Source organism: Rattus norvegicus, chromosome 8, assembly GCF_021556685.1.
Source record: "Rattus norvegicus strain SHRSP/BbbUtx chromosome 8, alternate assembly SHRSP_T2T, whole genome shotgun sequence".
Taxonomy (NCBI): domain Eukaryota; kingdom Metazoa; phylum Chordata; class Mammalia; order Rodentia; family Muridae; genus Rattus; species Rattus norvegicus.
The window spans coordinates 61,890,615-61,910,654 of NC_141541.1; the positions used below are offsets into that span (position 1 = coordinate 61,890,615).

Below are 20,040 nucleotides of genomic sequence, written 5' to 3' on the forward strand. Positions count from 1 at the left end.
GGATCGGTCCCAACACCTTTTCTTTTGTGTGCCTGGTCTCTTTCAGGAAAAAAGCTTAATCAGCACTACAGATTTGCTTCTGTCAGCAAGAACCAGGAACTTTCCCATCCATTTTTTTTTTTTTTTAATTCCCTCTCGTTCCTTCTAGGTCTATCCAAGCACCAGAAGGCGTGGCCCGGGTCAAGGCCAGGACAGCGCTGTGGGTGGCGAGGCAACCCAGCACCTCTGCAAGGCTTGCCTCGGCCTTCACCACAGAGACACACTTCCCCGATCTTCCTTTTGCAAGGAAAAGAAACCACAGCTTTTCTTCAGTTCTTTTAAGGGAGGAGGAGGGAGACCGGGACACAGGCGGGGTCAGTGGTTCTTCCAGTTAGCAAAGTTCAAGAGGGCACTAACTCGCTGTCTGTACCGACATCCTGGAAACCAGCCAAGAACATCTCTTATCCGGTTACCTATAGGTTGCTGATTTCAAACAAGGAACCATAAAACCCTGAAATGCGCCGGGCGTGATAGCCCCGACCTGTAAGTTCCAGTTCTCTGGAAGCTGAGGCAGGAGGACTGCTGAGAGTTCGCGGTTATCCTTGGCTATATCGAGAGTTCCAGGATAGTCCAGGCTACAGAGTGAGACCTTAGGTCACACAAACTAACCAAATCAACTCCACCCACAGGGGGTGGGGGAGGAAGAAGCCCAACCCTCTCATCTTAAATTTACATTAAGCCCTACTCAGCTCTGACACTAGCGGGGAAAACAGACCCGCCCTTTCTCCTCCAGCTTCCCAAAGGTGCCAGGTGGCGATCTGCAAAAGCATTGTCTGGCTTTAAGGGCTTGACAGTTAACGATTTGTCGCAAGAGCTGGGCGGAGGAGTACCGGGACCTAGGCGAGCGTACTAGCGAGCGCAGCAGGAGAGCAAGGCAGGGCGCGAGCCGAGTCCGCGCTATCCTCACAGGCACCGCCTCCTGTCTTCCGGGCCCCAGCACTTCTCCGGGTTCCGGACACGCGAGGCTCGTAGGGACCCCATGGAGGCTGAGTCGCCCGCTAGCACGAGGGCCAGTGAGCCCCGGGCGCTGGGGACGGTGGGCAGTATCGGCAGCCAACTGAGCAGGATCCGAGGCAAACTCTTCACCTGGTGAGTGCAGCGCGCGGAACGGGCCTGGGTGGCGGGGCCCCAGGCAGGACCCGCTGGCTACCCGCGCGCACGTGTCTGCGGAGCGGAGGCAGCGGCTCCTCGACCTCGGTTCCTTGCGCTCTCAAGGCACCCAAGGGGTCGCATTTCACCTGGGTGCTCCCACCCCCCAAACCGTGGCAATGCTGGTTTTTCAGAGAGTACGCGGGGAATTCATCAGATTGGCATTGTGAGAGAGGTCCCCCGTTTCCCTGTGACAGGGTGGGAGTCACCGTGGATGCAGTGGAGGGGCGCTGCCCAACCTAGCGCTTGGCAGGTGGAAGTGTTGCCCTTCCTGGCTCGGTGCCCGCATTCCTTCAGATCGGGATCCGTGCCCACCTAGCCTGGTGATCGCCTCCAACTGGAGTTCACTCAAGTGAGAAAGCTGGGTTAAGTTTTGTGCTGTTGCGAACCCGGAGACAGTGTCTGCCGGGTTTTGGGGCCTGAGCGAGGCGACATGGCCACCTCCGGGATCTGGTCCAGGGAAGCAGGTGGCTGATGTCACTGTGCTCTGTTGAGCTGTAGGTAGAGATGTTCTTAAAGAGTTGGCAGCGACTCTGGGGAAAGCTTTCTGTGATCACTGGGCGACTTGAATTCTGGAGATACCAAAGGCTAACATCCAAATAATGATATCCATTTACTGAACATTTACTTCGTGCCAGGCACTGCGCTTAGCCATTTATGTAGACAATATCACCGCATCTTCTTCGCTTTAGTATATGGCGCTATTGTTAGACCCACTTTCCAGGTGCGGAAACATAAGGCTAAGCAATTCACTTGGGGATAGTGAGAATGCCAGGATTACAGGCATGTGCCACCATCGACCTTGGGCAATGGATTTCAATTGAAAGATTTTGAAAGCTATGTCCTTGAAAAGCATCTCACCTTCAGAGCTGATCAATAAATGTGTATACATGCATTTTTTTTGTCGTAAATAAGCATAGTTTTAAATAGATGCTCAGTTCAGAGGGGCAAATGACCCAAATTGCTCATTCTCCGACAGCTGTGTAATGTCATTATAATTCGGCAGTAATTGATTAGCAGGGAGATGATACAGTGGCATAACCCAAGATGCAAACTTGGAATTCAAATCTTTAAGAGAGCTGATTTGGACGAGCCACAGAACTCTGCGTTCACGATTGGTACTGAGGGTCATTGCAGTACCACAACACAGTGAGAGCATTCATGCTCCACCTGGGTCAGACCTATGGGTTCAGTTCTCAACAATAGCAAACACACACACACACACACACACACACACACACACACACACACACACACACACACACACACACGCAGGCGCTCACGCACGCGTGCGGGCGCGCGCAGGTGAGAAGGCAAGATGGCTCAGTGGTTAATGGCCCCTGCCACCAAACCTGAGTTCAATACCCAGAACCTAAATGTGAGACGGAAGGAGAACCAACTTCCCCAAATTGTCCTCTGATCTACAGGCGTGTGCTGCAGCATGCATGTCCACACACATACATATACACGGATGTACAAAATAAATAAGTGCAAAAAAAAAGTATCAGCAGGCTTCTATACCACCCTCCCCACAACCTGCTTACCCTGTAGGGCTTCGAGTGGATTCATTGGCTGACCTCACAGCCTGGCCCATTTCAGAGTCCTGCACAGACAAGTTACCACCGTCCGCGCTCTCCACTCCGTGGTAATGGGAACATGTGGTAACTGAGGAGGTGCCAGTGACCCTAGGCTGGGGTAGAATCCAGCGGATAGCTCAGCAAGAAGTGAGGACGAGCAAAGATGGCTTTCTCTTCATCCGTAGTGTTTTTCGGAGAGTATGTTTTATAACGCATTTCAGATTTCTTCTCCCTTGAGGTGAGGTTTATTGTGCACCTCCCTCCCTGTGGGACTTTTCCTATCTTCTCTGTGTGGTGGTGGTTTGTGGGTATCTTACATACCCTCGGAGGGTACTGCTTAGCATCACTTAAGGTCACTTGTGCAGTCCGCAGAACCCCTAGCATGGGGACAGCTAAAAGATGATAACGTTCTTCCCTTACTGCTTTTCTTTGCTTATAAACCATTTGTTTTTCCTAATCCCAAAATTGCACGCCGGAAAAGTGAACCAAGCTCACAATATTTCTGGACTCTTGAGCATAAGCATAAACACTCTTCGCTCTTATTCTGTCTTTAGTTTTCCCATACCCCCTTTTCATAAGTGTCTCTCTGTTGTCCTCAGCTGGCTGCAAACTCTTGTGCTAAAACGATCCTCTTGCCTTATCTTCCTGAGTGCTTGGGTTTGCTGGTGTGTGCATCTGTTTCCTGAGATGAAATTCTCCTCCACACTCTGATTGCTTCCCTACGTTCATCTTTATTCCGAGGGCCACAGATCTGCAACTTTCTTTCTTGTTGCTGTTTTCCAGGGTCTCAAGTAGACCACGCAGACTTTTAAGTTTCTGTGTTATCTGAAGCTAGCCTTGAACTCCTAACCTTCCTGGCCAAGGAACCATGGGGAATGGAGAGAAGATAGGATATAGAAAAATAGTTTGTAGCTTCCTAGAGACAACACCCCCCCCCTTCTCTTTTTTCACCAAAAGAAACAGGAATACCTTGTTTGACAAGTGGGTTCCAAATGCAGGGAAAAGTTAGGGGCCTAGAGCAGGTCATTTCCTTTATGTGAAGTGTACATTCTAGGTGACCCTAACTCTTGACATACCCACCCCCTTCAGGGTATGAAGTGTGAATACCATGCGGCTAGACTGATATGGTGGTGTGCGCCTGCAGTGTCAGCACTCAGTAGGCGGAGTGGAAAGTTCAAAGGCATCCTGGGTGGTCAAGGCCAACCATAGTGATACCCTGTCTCAATGAAGAAGAGGATATAAACATTGTTTCCTTCTTTCAAGCTTTCCCTGGTCTTGAATCAATGGAATGAGGTGTAGTTCCTCTTCTCTCTTAAAGCCTGAAGGTGTTAATGGCGCTTTAGCACTACAATTTATAAGCATTTCATGTCTGTGCACTTTTGAATGAGCTTAAGGCTTCCAATAGACACCCAGAGCAGCAAATGAAAAAGACGAGGAGGAGCAAGAGGATGACGATGATAGTGGTGGTGATGATGATGAGGAGGAGGCGGAGGAGGAGGACGAGGAAAAAGAAAAAGGTATCAGATCGTTTGATTACTCATTCCACAAGTTCAGCGAGCACTTTACTGTCTGAAGCAATCAGGGCGGTAGACCACAAATATCCTCAAATAGACTCTGCTCCTCGCTGGACTTCTGTTGGATATTGCTCTCAAGTCAAGTGATACACTTTAATTAAAGCCAGGGGTTTCCAGAAGTGCCCGATGACACACACTTACTATTTGTACACTATCACATAGTGTATATTCTGGAACGGAGACCTTCATTTATTCATGTTTCAAAACACACATTCCTCACGATGGCCAACTTTCTATCTCTAGCAGAAAACTTTAATATTTCATGAGCTTATCATTTCCCTTAGCGAATAGATGATAAGCTACTGAGGGCATAGCTTTTCATTGTATTTTCGTGCCACGGTGCTGGTCTGGTTTTATTTTGTTTTGTTTCACTCAGCACACCTTAAATATTTGTAGTGGTGGCAGTAGGAATGACTTAGTTTCTGTTTTCAAGAGGGCTCATAATGAAATTGCGTTAAGAGTTGTGGTAACTACCAGTCGTTGTAAGTGCAAAGTTCTGCAGTGGTGCTGGGCTGCAGTAGTGAACAGAGCTGCCTTCCAAAGGTCACCGTATGAAGGAGGGCGAAGGTCAGGCAGCTGAGAAACTTGAATCCTCCAGGTGTGAAAGAGGTAGCCAGGTTTGGAGGACTATTGAGTATTTGGCTTAATGGGTGGCAAGGAAATTAGCTTGAAGAAGGCATGGGCTGGAGGAGGGGCGAGCAGTAGTAAGTAGTCCATCAGTCTACAGGAGCAGTCCTTGTCACTGTCAGTGCAGAGCACTCCTCTTCAGTCTATAGGAATAACCTGATTTTCCTACAGACTGGTGGATGTTTTGTGTAAATGTATACCTGTGTGGAACATGCCTTCTTGGTCAGATGAGGGCATTGGGTCCCCATGGACTGTAATTCCAGTCATCTGTGAGCCGCCATGTGGGCGCCAAGGACTGAACCTGTGTCTTCTGGAAGAACAGTCAGTGCTTTCAATTGCTGATCCATCTTCCTAGACCAATGAAGGGTGCATTACTTATATGGCATTACTTATAGGAATTTTAGGAAATGAGACATTTATGTGCCTTGTGCTGTGGGGACCTGGGTAATCCTTTATCCTACCTGTCTCTGTAAATTCTTCCAGCCCCATTTCTACTGTGCAATTAATTACTATCTGCTTCCCCTAGACTTACAAGTCAGGAGTAATGTCAAGTCCACGGTTACATACTTTATTATAGCACATTTTGGACTGAATAATTTCTCACTGGGAACAGCTGTGAATCCTGGCCTCTGCCAACACAACACCCTTGCCCCTCAACATATACCCCATATTACAATCAAAAGTATCTCCAAGCACGTCAGATGTTTGTTTTTAACTGCCTCATATATTTATGCTCCACGGTGCCCAAAAACTTCCCATTTCCACCCGTAGAACACAGGTCTGTGCTGAGGGTTGTCTTGTTTTCTTCTTGAGTGCTGAAGAAGAACCAATGGCCAGGCGACAGTAGACAGGGGCTCGAGGAGGCCTAGAACCCTGCCTGGGCCATAGCTCACAGCTGAGTGCTTTGATGGGTGTTGCACCTGTTTGACCTGATTCACAACTTGCTCAGTACTGCAGGGATTTGTCGAAGGACAGGAAGTCAGTGACGGTGTCTGTGTGGTACATTGGAGAGGAGAGAGTAGACTTTAAAAGCTCTCTTCCAAGAGGCTTTACATGGGCCTCTGGCCAGGATCTCTCCCCAGAATAGTTCTGGACAACCTCTGGGCTCATCCTCTTCTCTTTGCCCTTTTTTCCCAGGTTGACTTGAAAGCAGAGAAGATGGCTGTCAGAGTTTATTCTTTGACAAACTTATTCTTGACAACCCTTCTAGAATATTCCTTCAGGCCATCTTTCCTTCAGCCCTTCACAGCCATTACTTTAATTGAAACCTTTCTCATCTGTCATCCAGACTCTTACAGCTTCCATTCATGGTCTCATTCATCTTCTCCACCAGTCACCTCACTACACAGGAATCAGAGAGATGTCCAATAAAACAAGAGGGTAGCAATAGCCTTCATCCACCGAGAATTCCCTGTTTACATTTCATCGGCCCCAGGACACACCCGCACAGTTTGGCTTCTCACTGGACGGGATAGATGAGTAACTTGCTTGGATCACATAATTGGCGAGTGGCAGAGAGAGAAGGAGTTGCAGTTGATTCTAAAGTGAAACCTGCTTTACTAGTTCCGAAACCTCACCGTATCATACTTGAAGGCAGGGCTTTAGGATGCTGCCCTTCACCTGTACCAATGATGTACAAACCAAAAGATATCCTGCAAGTCCCTAGAGGTTGCTCAGATGTTACCCTGGGGTGCAAGTGAAGAAGGGGACCTGGTAGGTTTCTTAGGTGGTCTCTGGCATCCACAGATACATTGCTATTGCTATTTATAGAGTTGGGATTTCATGCTAGTTGTTTGACTTATTAACAGCATTATTCCAGGCTAGGTGGCTTAGAAAGAACGAGAATTCATTTCTCAGAGCTCTGGAAAGTGGGATGTCTAAGACTGAGGCTCTTGCAGATTTGGTGTATGGTGAAGGCATATTTACCTCCTCGTGGATGGCCATCTTCCCATGATGCCTTTGCACATCAGAAGCGGTGACAGAGCAAATGGTGACAGAGCAAACTGGAGTCTCTCTTTTGCACATCGGTCCCAGTCATAAAGATGAACTCTGTCTTAATTACTTTACTTATTGTGATAAACACTTTGATCAAAAGACACTTGGGGAGGAAAGGGCTCATTTCATTTTATAAGTCACAATCTGTTATAGAAGGAAGCCAGGGGACGAACCCCGGGTGGGAACTGAAGCAGAGGCCACTGAGGAATACTGCTTACTGGTTTGCTCCCTATGGCTTAGTCAGCTCGCTTTCTTATATAGCTCAGGACCGCCTGCCCAGGGGAGGTACCATTCGAAGTGGTTTGGCTTTCTCATATCAATCATTAATTGAGAAAATGCCCACACACATGTGCCTATTGGTCAGTCTGATGGGGGCAGTTCTTCATTTGAGGTTCCCTGTTTTCATCATCTCTGGTGACTCAAGTTTAGTCAAATTGACAAAAACTAACCAGCACACACTCTCATGATCTAAGCAACTCCACAAGATGGCGGCACGTCCAAAGCTGAGCCTTTACATGCTGCCATCTTGTGGATGAGATTCTTTTTTTTTTTTAATTTTATTTTTCTTGGATATTTTATGTCTTTACATTTCAAATATTATCCCCTTGCCCCCCTTCTCCGATACCTCCCCTTCTCCCCCCCACCCCCACTTCTATGAGGATGCTTCCATTCCCACCCACCCCAACCTCAATGCCCTGGCATTACCCTACATTGGGGAAACAAGCCTTCACAGGACCAAGGGTTTTTCCTCCTATTGATGCTGGACAATGCCATCCTCTGCTACATATGTGGCTAGAGTCATGGATCCCACTATGTGTACTCATTGGTTGGTGGTTTTGTCCCTGGGAGCTGTAGTTGGTTGATATTGTTGTTCTTCCTATGTGGTTGCAAAACCCTTCAGCTCCTTCAGTCTTTTCTGTAACTCCTCCATTGGGGTCCCCCTGTTCAGTCCAATGGTTAGCTGCAAGCATCCTCATCGGTATCAGTAGGGCTCTGTCAGAGCCTTTCAGGAGACACCCATATCTGGCTCCTGTCAGCAAGCACTTCTTGGCCTCAGCAATAGTGACTGGGTTTGGTGGCTGCAAATGGGATGGATCCCCAGGTGGGGCAGTCTCTGGGTGGCCTTTCCTTCAGTACCTGCTCTGGGTAACAACATTTCATCTCTGTGTTTGAAGAAAGCTGCAGCTAATACAAGTCTGAGAACCACGGGTTCCTCCACTCACATCCTCGCTCCTCCATTTCTCCCTTCTTCCACTTTACCTGCACATAGCAGTTAATTTCAGTGTTCTAAATGATGTTAAAATGTACAGACTTTGAACTTTCCCTTTACAGCTGCTTCTATGTGTGCTGTTCGCAGACATTATTAGACAGTGCAGCCTTCACCTTCGTCCAAATTCCAAACAAAAGCTATCCCCTGCCTTCTGAGCCCTGGCAGCACCCAGTTCTTTCTTTTCCCTTTACTCTTCCCTCTTTCCTTTAAAAGTATGTATGTATGTATGTATGTATGTATGTATGTATGTATGTATGTATGTATCTATCTATCTATCTATCTATCTATCTATGTATCTGTCATCTATCATCTATCTATCTATCTACCTACCTACCTATTCTCTCCCCGCCTCCTCTGTGTGTGTGTGTGTGTGTGTGCGTGTGTGTGCGCGCACGCGCGCTTAGTTAGCTGAAGGTGTATAGAGGTCAGAGGACAGCTCAGGAATCATTTCCTTCTGCTGTGTGGATTCTGAGTATTAAACTCCGACGGTAAGGCTTGGCAGGAAGCACCTTTCCCTGCTGAGCCACACTGTCAAGCCCAATCTACTTCGTCTATGGGTCTGACTTGTCTAGAAGCCTCCTAGTGATGGGCTGGACTCACATGGCATTTGTCTCTTTCTGAGGGCTTAGGCCTCTCCATGCAAAGTACAAGGGCCCCCTCTCGCCTGCCCACTTCCCATTCCTGGATCATCGATCAGAATGATGCTCACTTTCGAGGCAGAGACACGCCATCCTTTGTCCTTTGGTTCCCCCCTCAGTGCTGTTGCTATCTGCCTTCTTATGGAGGAGGCTTAAGGATGGAGTTTCGTAGACGGCACTAGGATGGTAGCTGTGACCTCCTCCCACCCGCCCTCCCCCACATCTTCGTTGGATACCCTCTTCTCTACCTGTAAGGTACGTGTTCCCATCCTCACTGGTTTACGGTTGAAAGCTCGACGATAGTTATCACCGGCCCGGGAGAGTCCTTTAGGGCAGAGGCTGTAGCTCGTCTTGGAACGCCTGGAGTTCTTTGCCCTTGGCACAAATCCAAAATGGAAGTGGTTCTTCCCATTTTTTGGAGATAGGAGAGATCTATGGGAACAATAAAGCCCCATTTTAAAAGGCAGAATACTTGTTATCTTTGGCAGTTTCATACGTGTGAATGATGTACCTTGATTATATGCACGATCGACTCCTTCCTAGAAATTCCCTGCTCCTCCCTTCCTCCTTCACATCCCGTCTGCTTTTGTTATTAGTAACCCTCCGGGTCCTTCAGGTGCTGCCTGTTGGAATGCTGACTGATCGTTGTTGAGTTGATGTCACATGGGTAACTGTAGATGTATTGAGTTCATGAGCTCAGCAGCCATATCGTGTTCTGAAGGCAGCATTTCCCCCATTCTCCTGTTCCTGCATCTTTCCATCCCTTTGCCAAGATGCCCTGAGCCTGAAGGATGGGACTGATATAGATGTCCTATTAGGGCTGAGTCCTCCATGGACACTTGTTCACAGCTCTTTGACTAGTTATGAGTCTCTCAGTTAACTGCTAACCACTACAGAGAGAAGCTTCTCTAGCCAAGGTTGAGGGCAGCACATATCAGCCGGGGTACAAGAATTGTACCAGTTTAGAAGGCAGTTTGACAATTGTGCTGGTAAACAAAATGACAGGAGTAGGTTCTTCTTGGGGCCAGTGACCTCCCCAGCTATGGACTCTTGACTAGGTTTATAGTACCAGACACGAATTCCTTCCTGTGGAGCTAGCCTCAAGTTCAGTGTAAAAGGAGTTGCCAACCCCCTTACTGTTCATGCTTCTGTTCCGTCAATGCACACATCGTGCCTTGCAGGTTGGAATTGTAGTGTCGAGGGTTGGCTGAATGGGTACCACGGGTGTCTCTTCTCCCTCCCCACCACAGACTGCACACATAGCACACACCCCCTGGCACAATGAAAAGGAGTCGCCAGAGAAGGTCATCAGGTCTGTTCCAGCTTGATTTCACTGTCTTACAACCAAAGTGGATCGTGTCTTCATCAATAGGCTCTCACCGTCATCTCGTTCTCCTGGGTAACCAAGATCAATGGTGGTAGCATATGTTGTTTAGAGGGCCTGTGGGGTTTCCTGATCAGTAACACATAGGAAGGTATCCCAACCTCGGTACTGAGATTTTCACTTAATAGCCCATCTTCTGGGGGAATCATTGCCTACTATGTGTGGTTCTCCCCCTTTAATTAGATGTGTTAAGATGTGAGAGCTGGGACTGAAGTAAGAGTAGGCTCTTTCTGAAGGGCAGCTTACAGAATGTTTGGAAGGAGAGGCTACATGGGCAGAGGAGTTGCCATCCCTGGAAACCGTTTTGATACATGCTCTGGTAAGCTCATTAAACAGCCACTAGGGCTGTAGCTGAGTGCATAAAGCACTGGCCTAGCACACCAAAGGACCTGGGTTCAATTCCCCAGCACTTCCTAAACTGGGAGGGTGGCATGCAGCTCTTTTCAGTTCAAGGTCATTCCAGCCTCTGCCAGCTCCTGGCCCACCAGGGCTTCATGAGACCATGTCTCAAAACAGCCACAACTGATCAAACAGCTCCCTTTATCCCCACCCCTCGTGACAAAAGCTAGAAAATTTCCTTCTGTTACTGAGATCATTACAGAACTTATTTCAAGCAAGTTGATTTTCCTGAAAGCTTCAAGCTTGTTCTTCTACTTAAAAGGTGCGACTGAATGGCGCTTCCTTGTGTCTCTCACTCTGGTAGTTTTTCTGTGCATAATATCTGGCAGCTATTCTTCAATATTGAGTTGGCGGGTACGAGACAACTCTCCAGGGTGAACCAATTCATGTAATTACCTAGCGGGACCATCTGGTGTTAACCTTAGAGATTCTGGTAAAACCAAAAACCAAAAACTCAAACCAAAATTTTATTTAAAATTCTTAGCTGGCCATTATGGTATACTTTTGTAGTTTCATCACTGAGAGACTGAGGCAGGAGGATTGCTGTGAGTTCAAGGCCAGCTTCAGTGAGTTTCAGGACAGTTGGGGACACACAGTAAGACCCCACTTCATACAAAACAACACAAAAAGAAAATAAATCAAAACAGTTTGTTTTTTTCAGGAAAGTTCACTTACTTCTTTGGTGTGTATGTATGTGTCTGTGCGTGTGTGTGTACAGATGTATGTGCTTTTATACCCAGAGGTCAGAGGACAGTGTCTTCCTCTTCCATATTCTACCCGTTCCTTTGAGGCAGAATCTCTCTCCCTGAGCCCAGGGCTCAAGTTTTCTTGGCTTGGAACCCAGGAAGCCCTAATAATCCCCGTCTCCATGCCCTTTGGAGCTGGGGTTTTAGGAACCCCATCTTGTTCCATGGGCGCTAGGATCTGAACTCTGGTCCTGACGGTTGTGTAGCACGTTCTCTTAACCACAAAGCCATGCTTCTAGCCCCAAGAGATCAATTAAATTCTTCACTGCACATTTAAGACCCAAGAACACTCCCATCTCCACACACAAAGCACACTCAGCCTGGCGCCACCTCGGTTCTTGTGGGTTTTACTACTCTGCAGAGTAACAAGAATGTGCCCTGGGGCACTAAGTGAACTCTTTCTCTTATGTCCTCTAACTCTCACTCCCACATTGTCCCATGTGACTTTTTTCTGTCTTATCAAGCATATCTCTGGAAACGTGTGTTCTTTTAAAATTAGTTTTTGACTATTAAACCCTCCAGGACCCACTGAACAGCTTTGTACCTTAGAACTGCTAGAAACAGGCCACACATGAACACTTTAATAGTTTTGATTTTTGTTTGATTTTTTTTTGATACAGAATTTCTCTGCCTTTAGAATGATGGAATTAAAGGTGTGACTTTTATTATAATGGATTATATAGGTGTGTGACATTGTACCCAGCAGCTCCTGGCTTTCACGTAGGCTAGCAAACACAGGTGAAAGCAGGCACAGCCAAGCATGGCTGTGTACTGTGGAGTAACCACAGTATTTCATGGCTTCAGCTCTGTGTAGTTCTTCTGCTAACTTTCTCTCCTTGTGACTTGGGGTGGCCTGGATTAATTTTGAACCACGTGTTTTTTTTTAAAGATTTACTTATTTACTTTAATATTTACTTATATTATATATGTGTGTACACTGTAGCTGTCTTCAGACACACCAGAGGAGAGCATCAGATCCCATTACAGATGGTTGTGAGCCACCATGTGGTTGCTGGGATTTGAACTCAGGACCTCTGGAAGAGCAGTCAGTGCTCTTAGCCACTGAGCTAGTTCTCCAGTCCTGAACCGCTTGTCCTACTGAACTTCCTGAATTCTTAAAGAAGTCCCTCGTTTATACTTTTAGTTTTAGTTTTTAGAGACAGGGTCTCTCATACCCGTTTCAACCCCTCAACCTCCTGTTTCTGCCTCCTGCGTTGTGGTACCTCAGCTCTGAATACTGGAGACTAAACCTAGAGACTTTTGAATACTAGGCAAACAGTCTTCTCCTGATCTATATATTTTGCTTCTGGGAAATTTCTGTATTAACTTCCCCAGTTGAACATGGGGAAACTGAGGCAAAGGGAGCATTAGTAATTCTGTCTAATGGGAACAGTCACACTGCAACCTGGAACCAGCGGCGTTTTCCCCATTCAGGCAATTTGACCCAACCTTCTATGCTGTTAGCCTTTTATGCTTTCGCATAGCTTGTGAGAGGGATAGTAAAAGCAAGCAAGCAATCCACCCACTCCAAACAGACAAATGCCTCTGGCACTCTCCCACTGAGGCGGTTGTATCTCCAGGCGTGCCTGATAGCACATAACCGCCTCAGTTATGAACATCTCATTTCCCCCCTTGAATCATATTAAACTCCGATCGCTCAAAGCAGATTAATCTTTTTAAAAAAGATTTATTTATTATATATAAGGACACTGTAGCTGTCTTCATGCACACCAGAGGAGAGCATCAGATCCCATTACAGATGGTTGTGAGCCACCATGTGGTTGCTGGGATTTGAACTCAGGTCCTCTGGAAGAGCAGTCAGTGCTCTTAACCACTGAGTCATCTCTCCAGCCCAGGATTAATCTTTTTAAGTTTAACTTTTTATTGATTCTTTGTGAATTTCACCTCATGCACCCCAATCTCACTCATCTCCCCATCGCTTCATACCCGCCGCCGCCACCCTTGCAACCTTCCCCACCAAAAGAAAAGACAATCTTGTTGTGGAAGCTGTATTGTGTCACAGTGTGTCACACAGTGTATCCTTTTATCCTCATTCTTTACTTGCAAATGTCCATTGCAAGGAGTCATTGGTCTGTTTCAAGGCCTCTGGCTTCTGCTACACTATCAGTACTGAATCCTCACCAGGACTCTTTTTGGATACCCTGTTGCCCTGTGTCATGGAGTTCCTTTGGATCTGTAGGACCAGCCCCTTTATGCACTCCAGCAGTTCAAAGATGGGGTAGCTGTTGGGGCAGGCTAACTCAAAGCCCTGGATTTAGGCCTGGGTGGGCAGCTGAACTGGTCAGCCTGTTAACTCTCCCAGGGTGAGCTCTCCAGCACTGCCTGAGCTAGCTCATCCAATGTAGAGCAGCAGGGGAGCAGAGCCAGCTCTCACACCCTGGGGACTGGCTCGACCAGTGCCCATGCCAGCAGGGCTAGCGCTCTCTGGAGTGCAGGAGAGGTGAGGGGCTGGGCCAGCTCTTCCACTCTCATGACCTGAGGGCCAGCTCTCCTGCTTACCATGCTCACATGCAACCCTGCAACCAGGATGAGCTGTGGTTGCACACACTCACAGTGCAGTTGGTGAGGGGTGGGGCCAGCTCTGCACAGCCCTCAGACATCAACATGGTCCCAGGCAGCCCATGGCTTTTGGTGGCCTTTGGTGGCAACAGCCTCTGCTGCTGCAGGACCACAGACCCAGACATGGCAACATGGACAGAACCTCGCCATGGCCTTAGGTGTCAGTGCTGGACACTCACATCAGGCTGTTCTTCACTAACCTTGAGTCTCCAGTTCCATGCATCCTTCTGCCTCTCTTTCTCGCCACCATCTCGCCACCATTTACTTGCACATCTTAGTGGTACCCAGAGTCTCTGGATGTCTGGGATCATCTCAGGAGTGCTGTGACTCACCATGCCGTGCTGGGGGAACGGGTTATCTCTAGCGTGATCTGGGCCACATAGCGCTGGTTGTCATGGGCTTGCTCTGCCTGCCTAGACTAAGTAGCACGGGGCTGTGGGTCATCTTGGGCCTGGTCTGCCATCTTGGGCTCCATGGCATCAGGCAGGGTCCTCTCAGGCTTTCTCTGTCCACCTAGGCCATGTGGCAATTGCCTGGGAGTAGAAAACAGATTAATCCTAATTCTTGGTCCATGTGTTGGCACATGAATGGCTCTACTAATTTTTTAATGTAACACATTCCCATGAATTCACTACTAGCTCAAACTAGAATCTATGTACACCTAGAAGTCATTCCCCTCCATCTATTTATCTGTTTGACTACAGATAACTACAGGTGGCCATCACCTGGGTCTTCCTTTTGCTACATCTTTGCTTTCATATAATATATGTATATATATAACATGAAAGACTATATATCATCTATTGTGTGTGTGTGTGTGTGTGTGTGTGTGTGTGTGTGTGTGTGTGTGTGTTTTAGGTAGTTTTGTATCTGTATGACTTTCTTTTCCCTCCATCCCCCATTCCTCCTCCGGCAATCTCTCTTTGTGAAAGGGTATGTAACCTTGGCTGTCCTGTAGCTCCCTATGTAAACCTGGCCGGCATCTAATTCCCAGCGACCTGCCTGCCTTTGCCTCCTGAGTACTTGTATTAAAGACATGTTCTACCACACTCAGCATTTCTTTCATTTAGTCTGGGTCTCAGTTATTTCAGGATGGCCTTGTGTTCCGTATATGACCAAATATGACTTTCAACTCCTTCTTCATTCTCCTGTCTGCGCCTCTCCAGTGTTGTGGATTTACAGCTGTTTACTATAATGGGACATATCTGTATGTGTGTCCAAAAGACTATTTTATTTTATGTGTGTGTTTATATTTTGCCTGCATTCGTATCTGTGTGCCAAATAGATCAGATGAGGGTGTCAGATCCCCTGAAACCAAGTTGCTGCGTGGGTGCTGGGAACTGTGGGTGTTCTGACAGAGAAGCAAGGGCTCTTAACTATTGAACTATTTCTCCAGCCCCTATTTTAATTTTATCCCCCTTCTTCTCCCCCCCCTCTCTGTGTGTGTGTGTGTGTGTGTGTGTGTGTGTGTGTGTGTGTGTGTTCAGGTGCCCTCTCAGAGGTCAGAAGAGGGGTCAGTTTCAGGAGTTTGAGTTACAGGCAGTTATGAGCTGGAGCTGAACTCGGATCCTTCTTCACAGGAGTAGCAAGCACTTTTACCTGCTGAGCGATCTCCGCAGTCTTTACTAAACCTTTTCAACTCATTAAAAAGCATACAATGCAATAAGTTGAAATTCGTTCTGTGGGTGCCAGGCAATATTCACAATTACTCAAATAATACTCTTTCCTCTGAATACACCACACGTCATTCTTTCCTTGGCTCATTCTTGCATTCGCTCTGTCAGTAGGTTTTGGGATATTTCCCAGGGTTTTGTTCTTGTGAACAGGACTTCTAGGAATATCCTTCCATGCATTCCTATAGGATGGTGACACAGCTTAGTGGTATATAATGCCCAGAGTCCTGGGTTTGATCCCAGTGCTGCAGAACAAACCAAATGTTTGCAAAAGCTTCTTTAAATATGCAGATATACACTCATCTAGGTAAGAAATTGCTGGTCTGCAGGCCGTACGATGTGAACTTTGTAGAGCAGTATTGAACTGTTTTCCGAAGTTACACTGATTTACACCCTACCAGCCACAGGTGAGATCCGGGTGGACCGAGGTCCTTTCTAACACTTGATGTCAGACTTGGCATTTTCAACAGCTACATAAATGTAAGTCTCTTAACTCACATATATTTGATTACTAATGGTATTTGTGTGTGTGTGTGTGTGTGTGTGTGTGTGTGTGTGTGTGTGTGTGTATGAGAGAGAGAGAGAGAGAGAGAGAGAGAGAGAGAGAGAGAGAGAGAGAGAGAGACTATCTGTCTGCTTTGCATTCACATAAGAGTGCATTTTGAGGCACCTTGGTTATCATTCCTCTCACAGGCTTGGAATTCAGCAAGTGGGGTAGATGGCTGGGCACGAAGCCTCAGGGATCTGTCTGTTTTCCAACTCCCCAGCACCAGCATGAGCCACGACATCTGGCTTAGGGTTGTTTTGTTTGTTTGTTGTTTGTTTTAATATGGATTTTAAGGATTGAACTCATGTCCTTGTGCTTTCAAGGTAAAGCACTTATCATGCTGCCTGAACCGTTTCCTCAGACTGATTCTTTTTATTTGAGAATAAAATAAAAAGGGTCTCACTTTTTAGGTCAGGCTAGTCTGGAATTTCATACGTAGGCCTGGCTGACTTCAAGCTCACAACAATTATCCTGCCTGTTGATGAAGTAGATTCTGGATTTGTTTATTTGTTGTCTGTATTTCAACTTCTGTAGAGTCTGGTGGTTTTCCTTTTCTGCACAGTATTCTTCTTATTTAGCTTCTAATCCCATTCATTCATTCATTTACACACACACACACACACACACACACACACACACACTCTTTAGCATATGCACTTAAATTTTTATTTATTTATGCATGGTATTTGTGAACATATATGCACATGTGTGTGTGGTGTGTATCTGTACATACACACAGAAGCCCAAAGAAAGTGTAGATGCCTTGGAGCTGGGGTTATAAGCATTTGCAGGATGCCCGGCTTGATACATTGTATGTACTGGAGTCACAACTCTGTACAGTAGTCAGGGGTCATCACAGCTGTACAGTAAATGCTTTTAATGACTGAGATGTCTTTTTAGCCCTGACATAATGCATTCCATGTGTTGTAGAGGTGTCTATCACTGAAAAGTCTGTGTGTGTGTGTGTGTGTGTGTGTGTGTGTGTGTGTGTGTATGTGTGTATGCGTGCACGCGCCCACACATCAGCTTTCCGTTGATGCTCTTTTCCTTCTTGTCTGTTAGTAGAAGTTCTCTTAAAAGGATTGAGAACACTGGGGTGAGTGGACTTGCGGGATCAGTGCCAAATGAACATGACTTAAGGGACGAGTGTGAAGGAGTTTTTCTAGTTTGAAGCTGGTGGGTGTGGAAAGGTTGATTAAGGCCCAGTGACTCACAGGAAATCTCCCCAGTGCCTCCCAGTTCTCTCACTGGGCCCTGTCCCAGGAACTCCAAGATCCGGTTCTCACCTCTGCTGTCCTCAGACGCCTGGCTGGCATTTGATGAGCATGGTAGATGGGTTCTTAGGGAAAGCCAGCTCACCACTGGCATGGGAGAAATAATACATTGCTTTGCAGAGTCAAGGAGGGCCGCACTGCCAAACCACAGCCAGGCCATAGAGGCAGCTGCAGCCAGGAACCCAAACCACACTGGAGCTCCGGCTCCATGCCCCACCTTCACTGTGGGCTTCTTGCTTCAAACTTCAGGCTAGATGATTGTCTTTATTTGAAGATTGCATTCTACAGTGTAAACCACACCAACCAACCAGAGGGGGAAAATGACTTTTGTTTTGCTAATCTACAAGCAGGTAAAATTAGATATTGGAAAAAAATAGCCTTTCAAAAACTTTTAATTAAGCCTTGCTTGGCAAGCTGCGCTAAGAGCTACACTTTTTATGGGCTGTGGCTTCCTGACTGCCTTTTGAGAACAGGGTTGGTCTGTCTTCAGTTCTTCTGCCAGATGAGGGGGCAGAGGCGGCCTTGTGGGTTGCCTCTGGGCCGGAAACTCTTAGAGGTCAGGCTTGAAAGAACAGTGTAGATGTTACCCCAGGTTAGCCCCGTGCTTCTTCATCCTGCCCTCAGGGCCAAGCCATCTTTTCAGGATAGGTTTTATGCGTTGTCTCTTATTTGCTACAAAATACCACGCATCGAAGTATTTGTTAAACGTGTCCACGGTGGGCCGCGCTTCAATACCCATTGTTAGAGATGTGGGATCACTCATAACAGCTGATCCTTGGGTCAGCATCATATTCTATTATGATTATCAAGGGTTAGTGTGCAGAGTTGGAAAACACAGACTTTGATTTTCTGGCTTGGACTGAAAGTCAGTCTCTCATCTCTGTGTAACTGGGCCTATAATCTCTATCTTGCGAGAGTTTTGGTAAGACTGAGGTGACACAGAAGGGTGTTTAATGTGATATCCGGCCCACTGGTGTTTCATTACGACACCTCACATCTATTTGGACATGAAGGCTACTGTTTTATTCTTTTTGAATCATCAGGGTCAGGGGTAGTGCTTTTCGGTACAGCCTCACATCTCTGCCTCATTGTGGACAAACAGGAGCAGTCACAGGACCTGACCCGATAGGCTGTTGGGTCACAAGTGAAGTAGACCTATACCACCCTTAGACAAGTGCTCTGCAGTGTGCGCTCCGTACATCGGAGCAGTCTTAATGTCTGTCTTTATTGTCATGGCTAGGTGTTTAATGTGACTCCAGATATGGGGAAGCAGTCAGAATTATCCATGACAACGTCTGCATGTGTAGACCCAGGAACACAGACAAAAGGCATACAACGTAGAAAATGGGACTGTAAAGAGTATAACCAAAAAGTAGGTATTTATAGGTTGACGTTCTGGTTCTGGGCCTTTCCCTTTTTATTTTTCTCTTTTAGTGAGTGTGTGTGTGTGTGTGTGTGTGTGTGTGTGTAAGCCAGGGGACAAGCCACAGTTGTCAGTTCTCTCTCCTACCATGCAGATCCCAGGGCAGATTTCAGGGCAAGCGCCTTTACTCACTGAGCCATCTTGCAGCCCCCATCTTTTTCCTTACCTCTGTTCTTCTTCATGATTGCATCTTCTGCACCAGTCAGAATGGAAAAAAAACAAAACAAAACAAAAAACAAACAAACAAACAAACAAAAAACAAAGACAGACTCCAATATCATCTTTGGACTTTAATGTTTGTATTTTGATCTTTGACACAGGAACTTGGCTAGACAACGTTTGATGATGTGAGCTTTGCAAGGGAAAAGTCTACTCTTCCTGTTGTGTGAAAATCCAGGGAGCTAATACATGTGGGACCTCAGCACCGTGACTGTCACTTCCCCTGGGATCTTTTACTGTACAGGAGCAGAGAAACTACTAACGGCGCCCTCTATATTTTTGACTATCCGAGGCTCACACAGAACTTATTGTGTAAGAAGAAACCAGCAGATTTACAAGTTTAATTTTGTTTGTATAAAACTGTTTTCTCAGTTTTTAGCTTGAAGGCCTGGTTTTTATTCCCCCCGGCCCTGGCAAGTGCTGGGTGTTTTAATCCAAAGTGGCTCCTGATTGGCTTTGCCCGCAGCTATTTAATAGACACTTTATTTGATGTGATTATCTTTCTCCTAAGCAAATTACTAAGAGCAATGGAAGCAGCTCTAGCAGTGCGACTCTGTTTCAAATCGGCTCACACAAAGCTAGTTCTGTTACTTTACCTGTTCCTGTCCTAACAAACTGCCTCGCCTCTCAAGTGCTTCCATTAAAGGCTTGTGCCACTGTGCCTAGCCTGTAGTCAGGCTTTAAGATTACGGCTTATAAAATGATCGTGTCTCTGTTATTTCATCTTCATTAAGTCTAATGGCCAAAGCGACACTACTTTATTACCTTTCTGTTCTGTGGCTCAGAAGGCCAACCAACAGAAGCCTCATTGGGCCAAAATTATTAGTACTGGTAGAGCTGTACCCTTTCACAGAAGCTCTAGTTGGGAATCAAGTCCTTTGTTGCCAGCTTCTAGAAGTCACCTGAACTTCTTGTCTCTGGTTCTT

The 20,040-nt window shown here is 46.6% G+C and overlaps 1 protein-coding gene across 2 annotated transcripts in view; it reads left to right on the plus strand.

Moving 5' to 3' along the window:
- Window positions 1–770: 770 nt before the first annotated feature.
- The window catches only part of Slc35f2 (solute carrier family 35, member F2), a 43,906-nt gene continuing 24,636 nt past the window's right edge, over window positions 771–20,040 (plus strand). For both annotated transcript variants that reach the window (NM_001395734.1, NM_001106822.1), the window contains 1 exon segment: window positions 771–1,128. In NM_001395734.1, coding sequence (NP_001382663.1) covers window positions 1,019–1,128 — 110 coding nt within the window. In that variant the 5' untranslated portion in view covers window positions 771–1,018.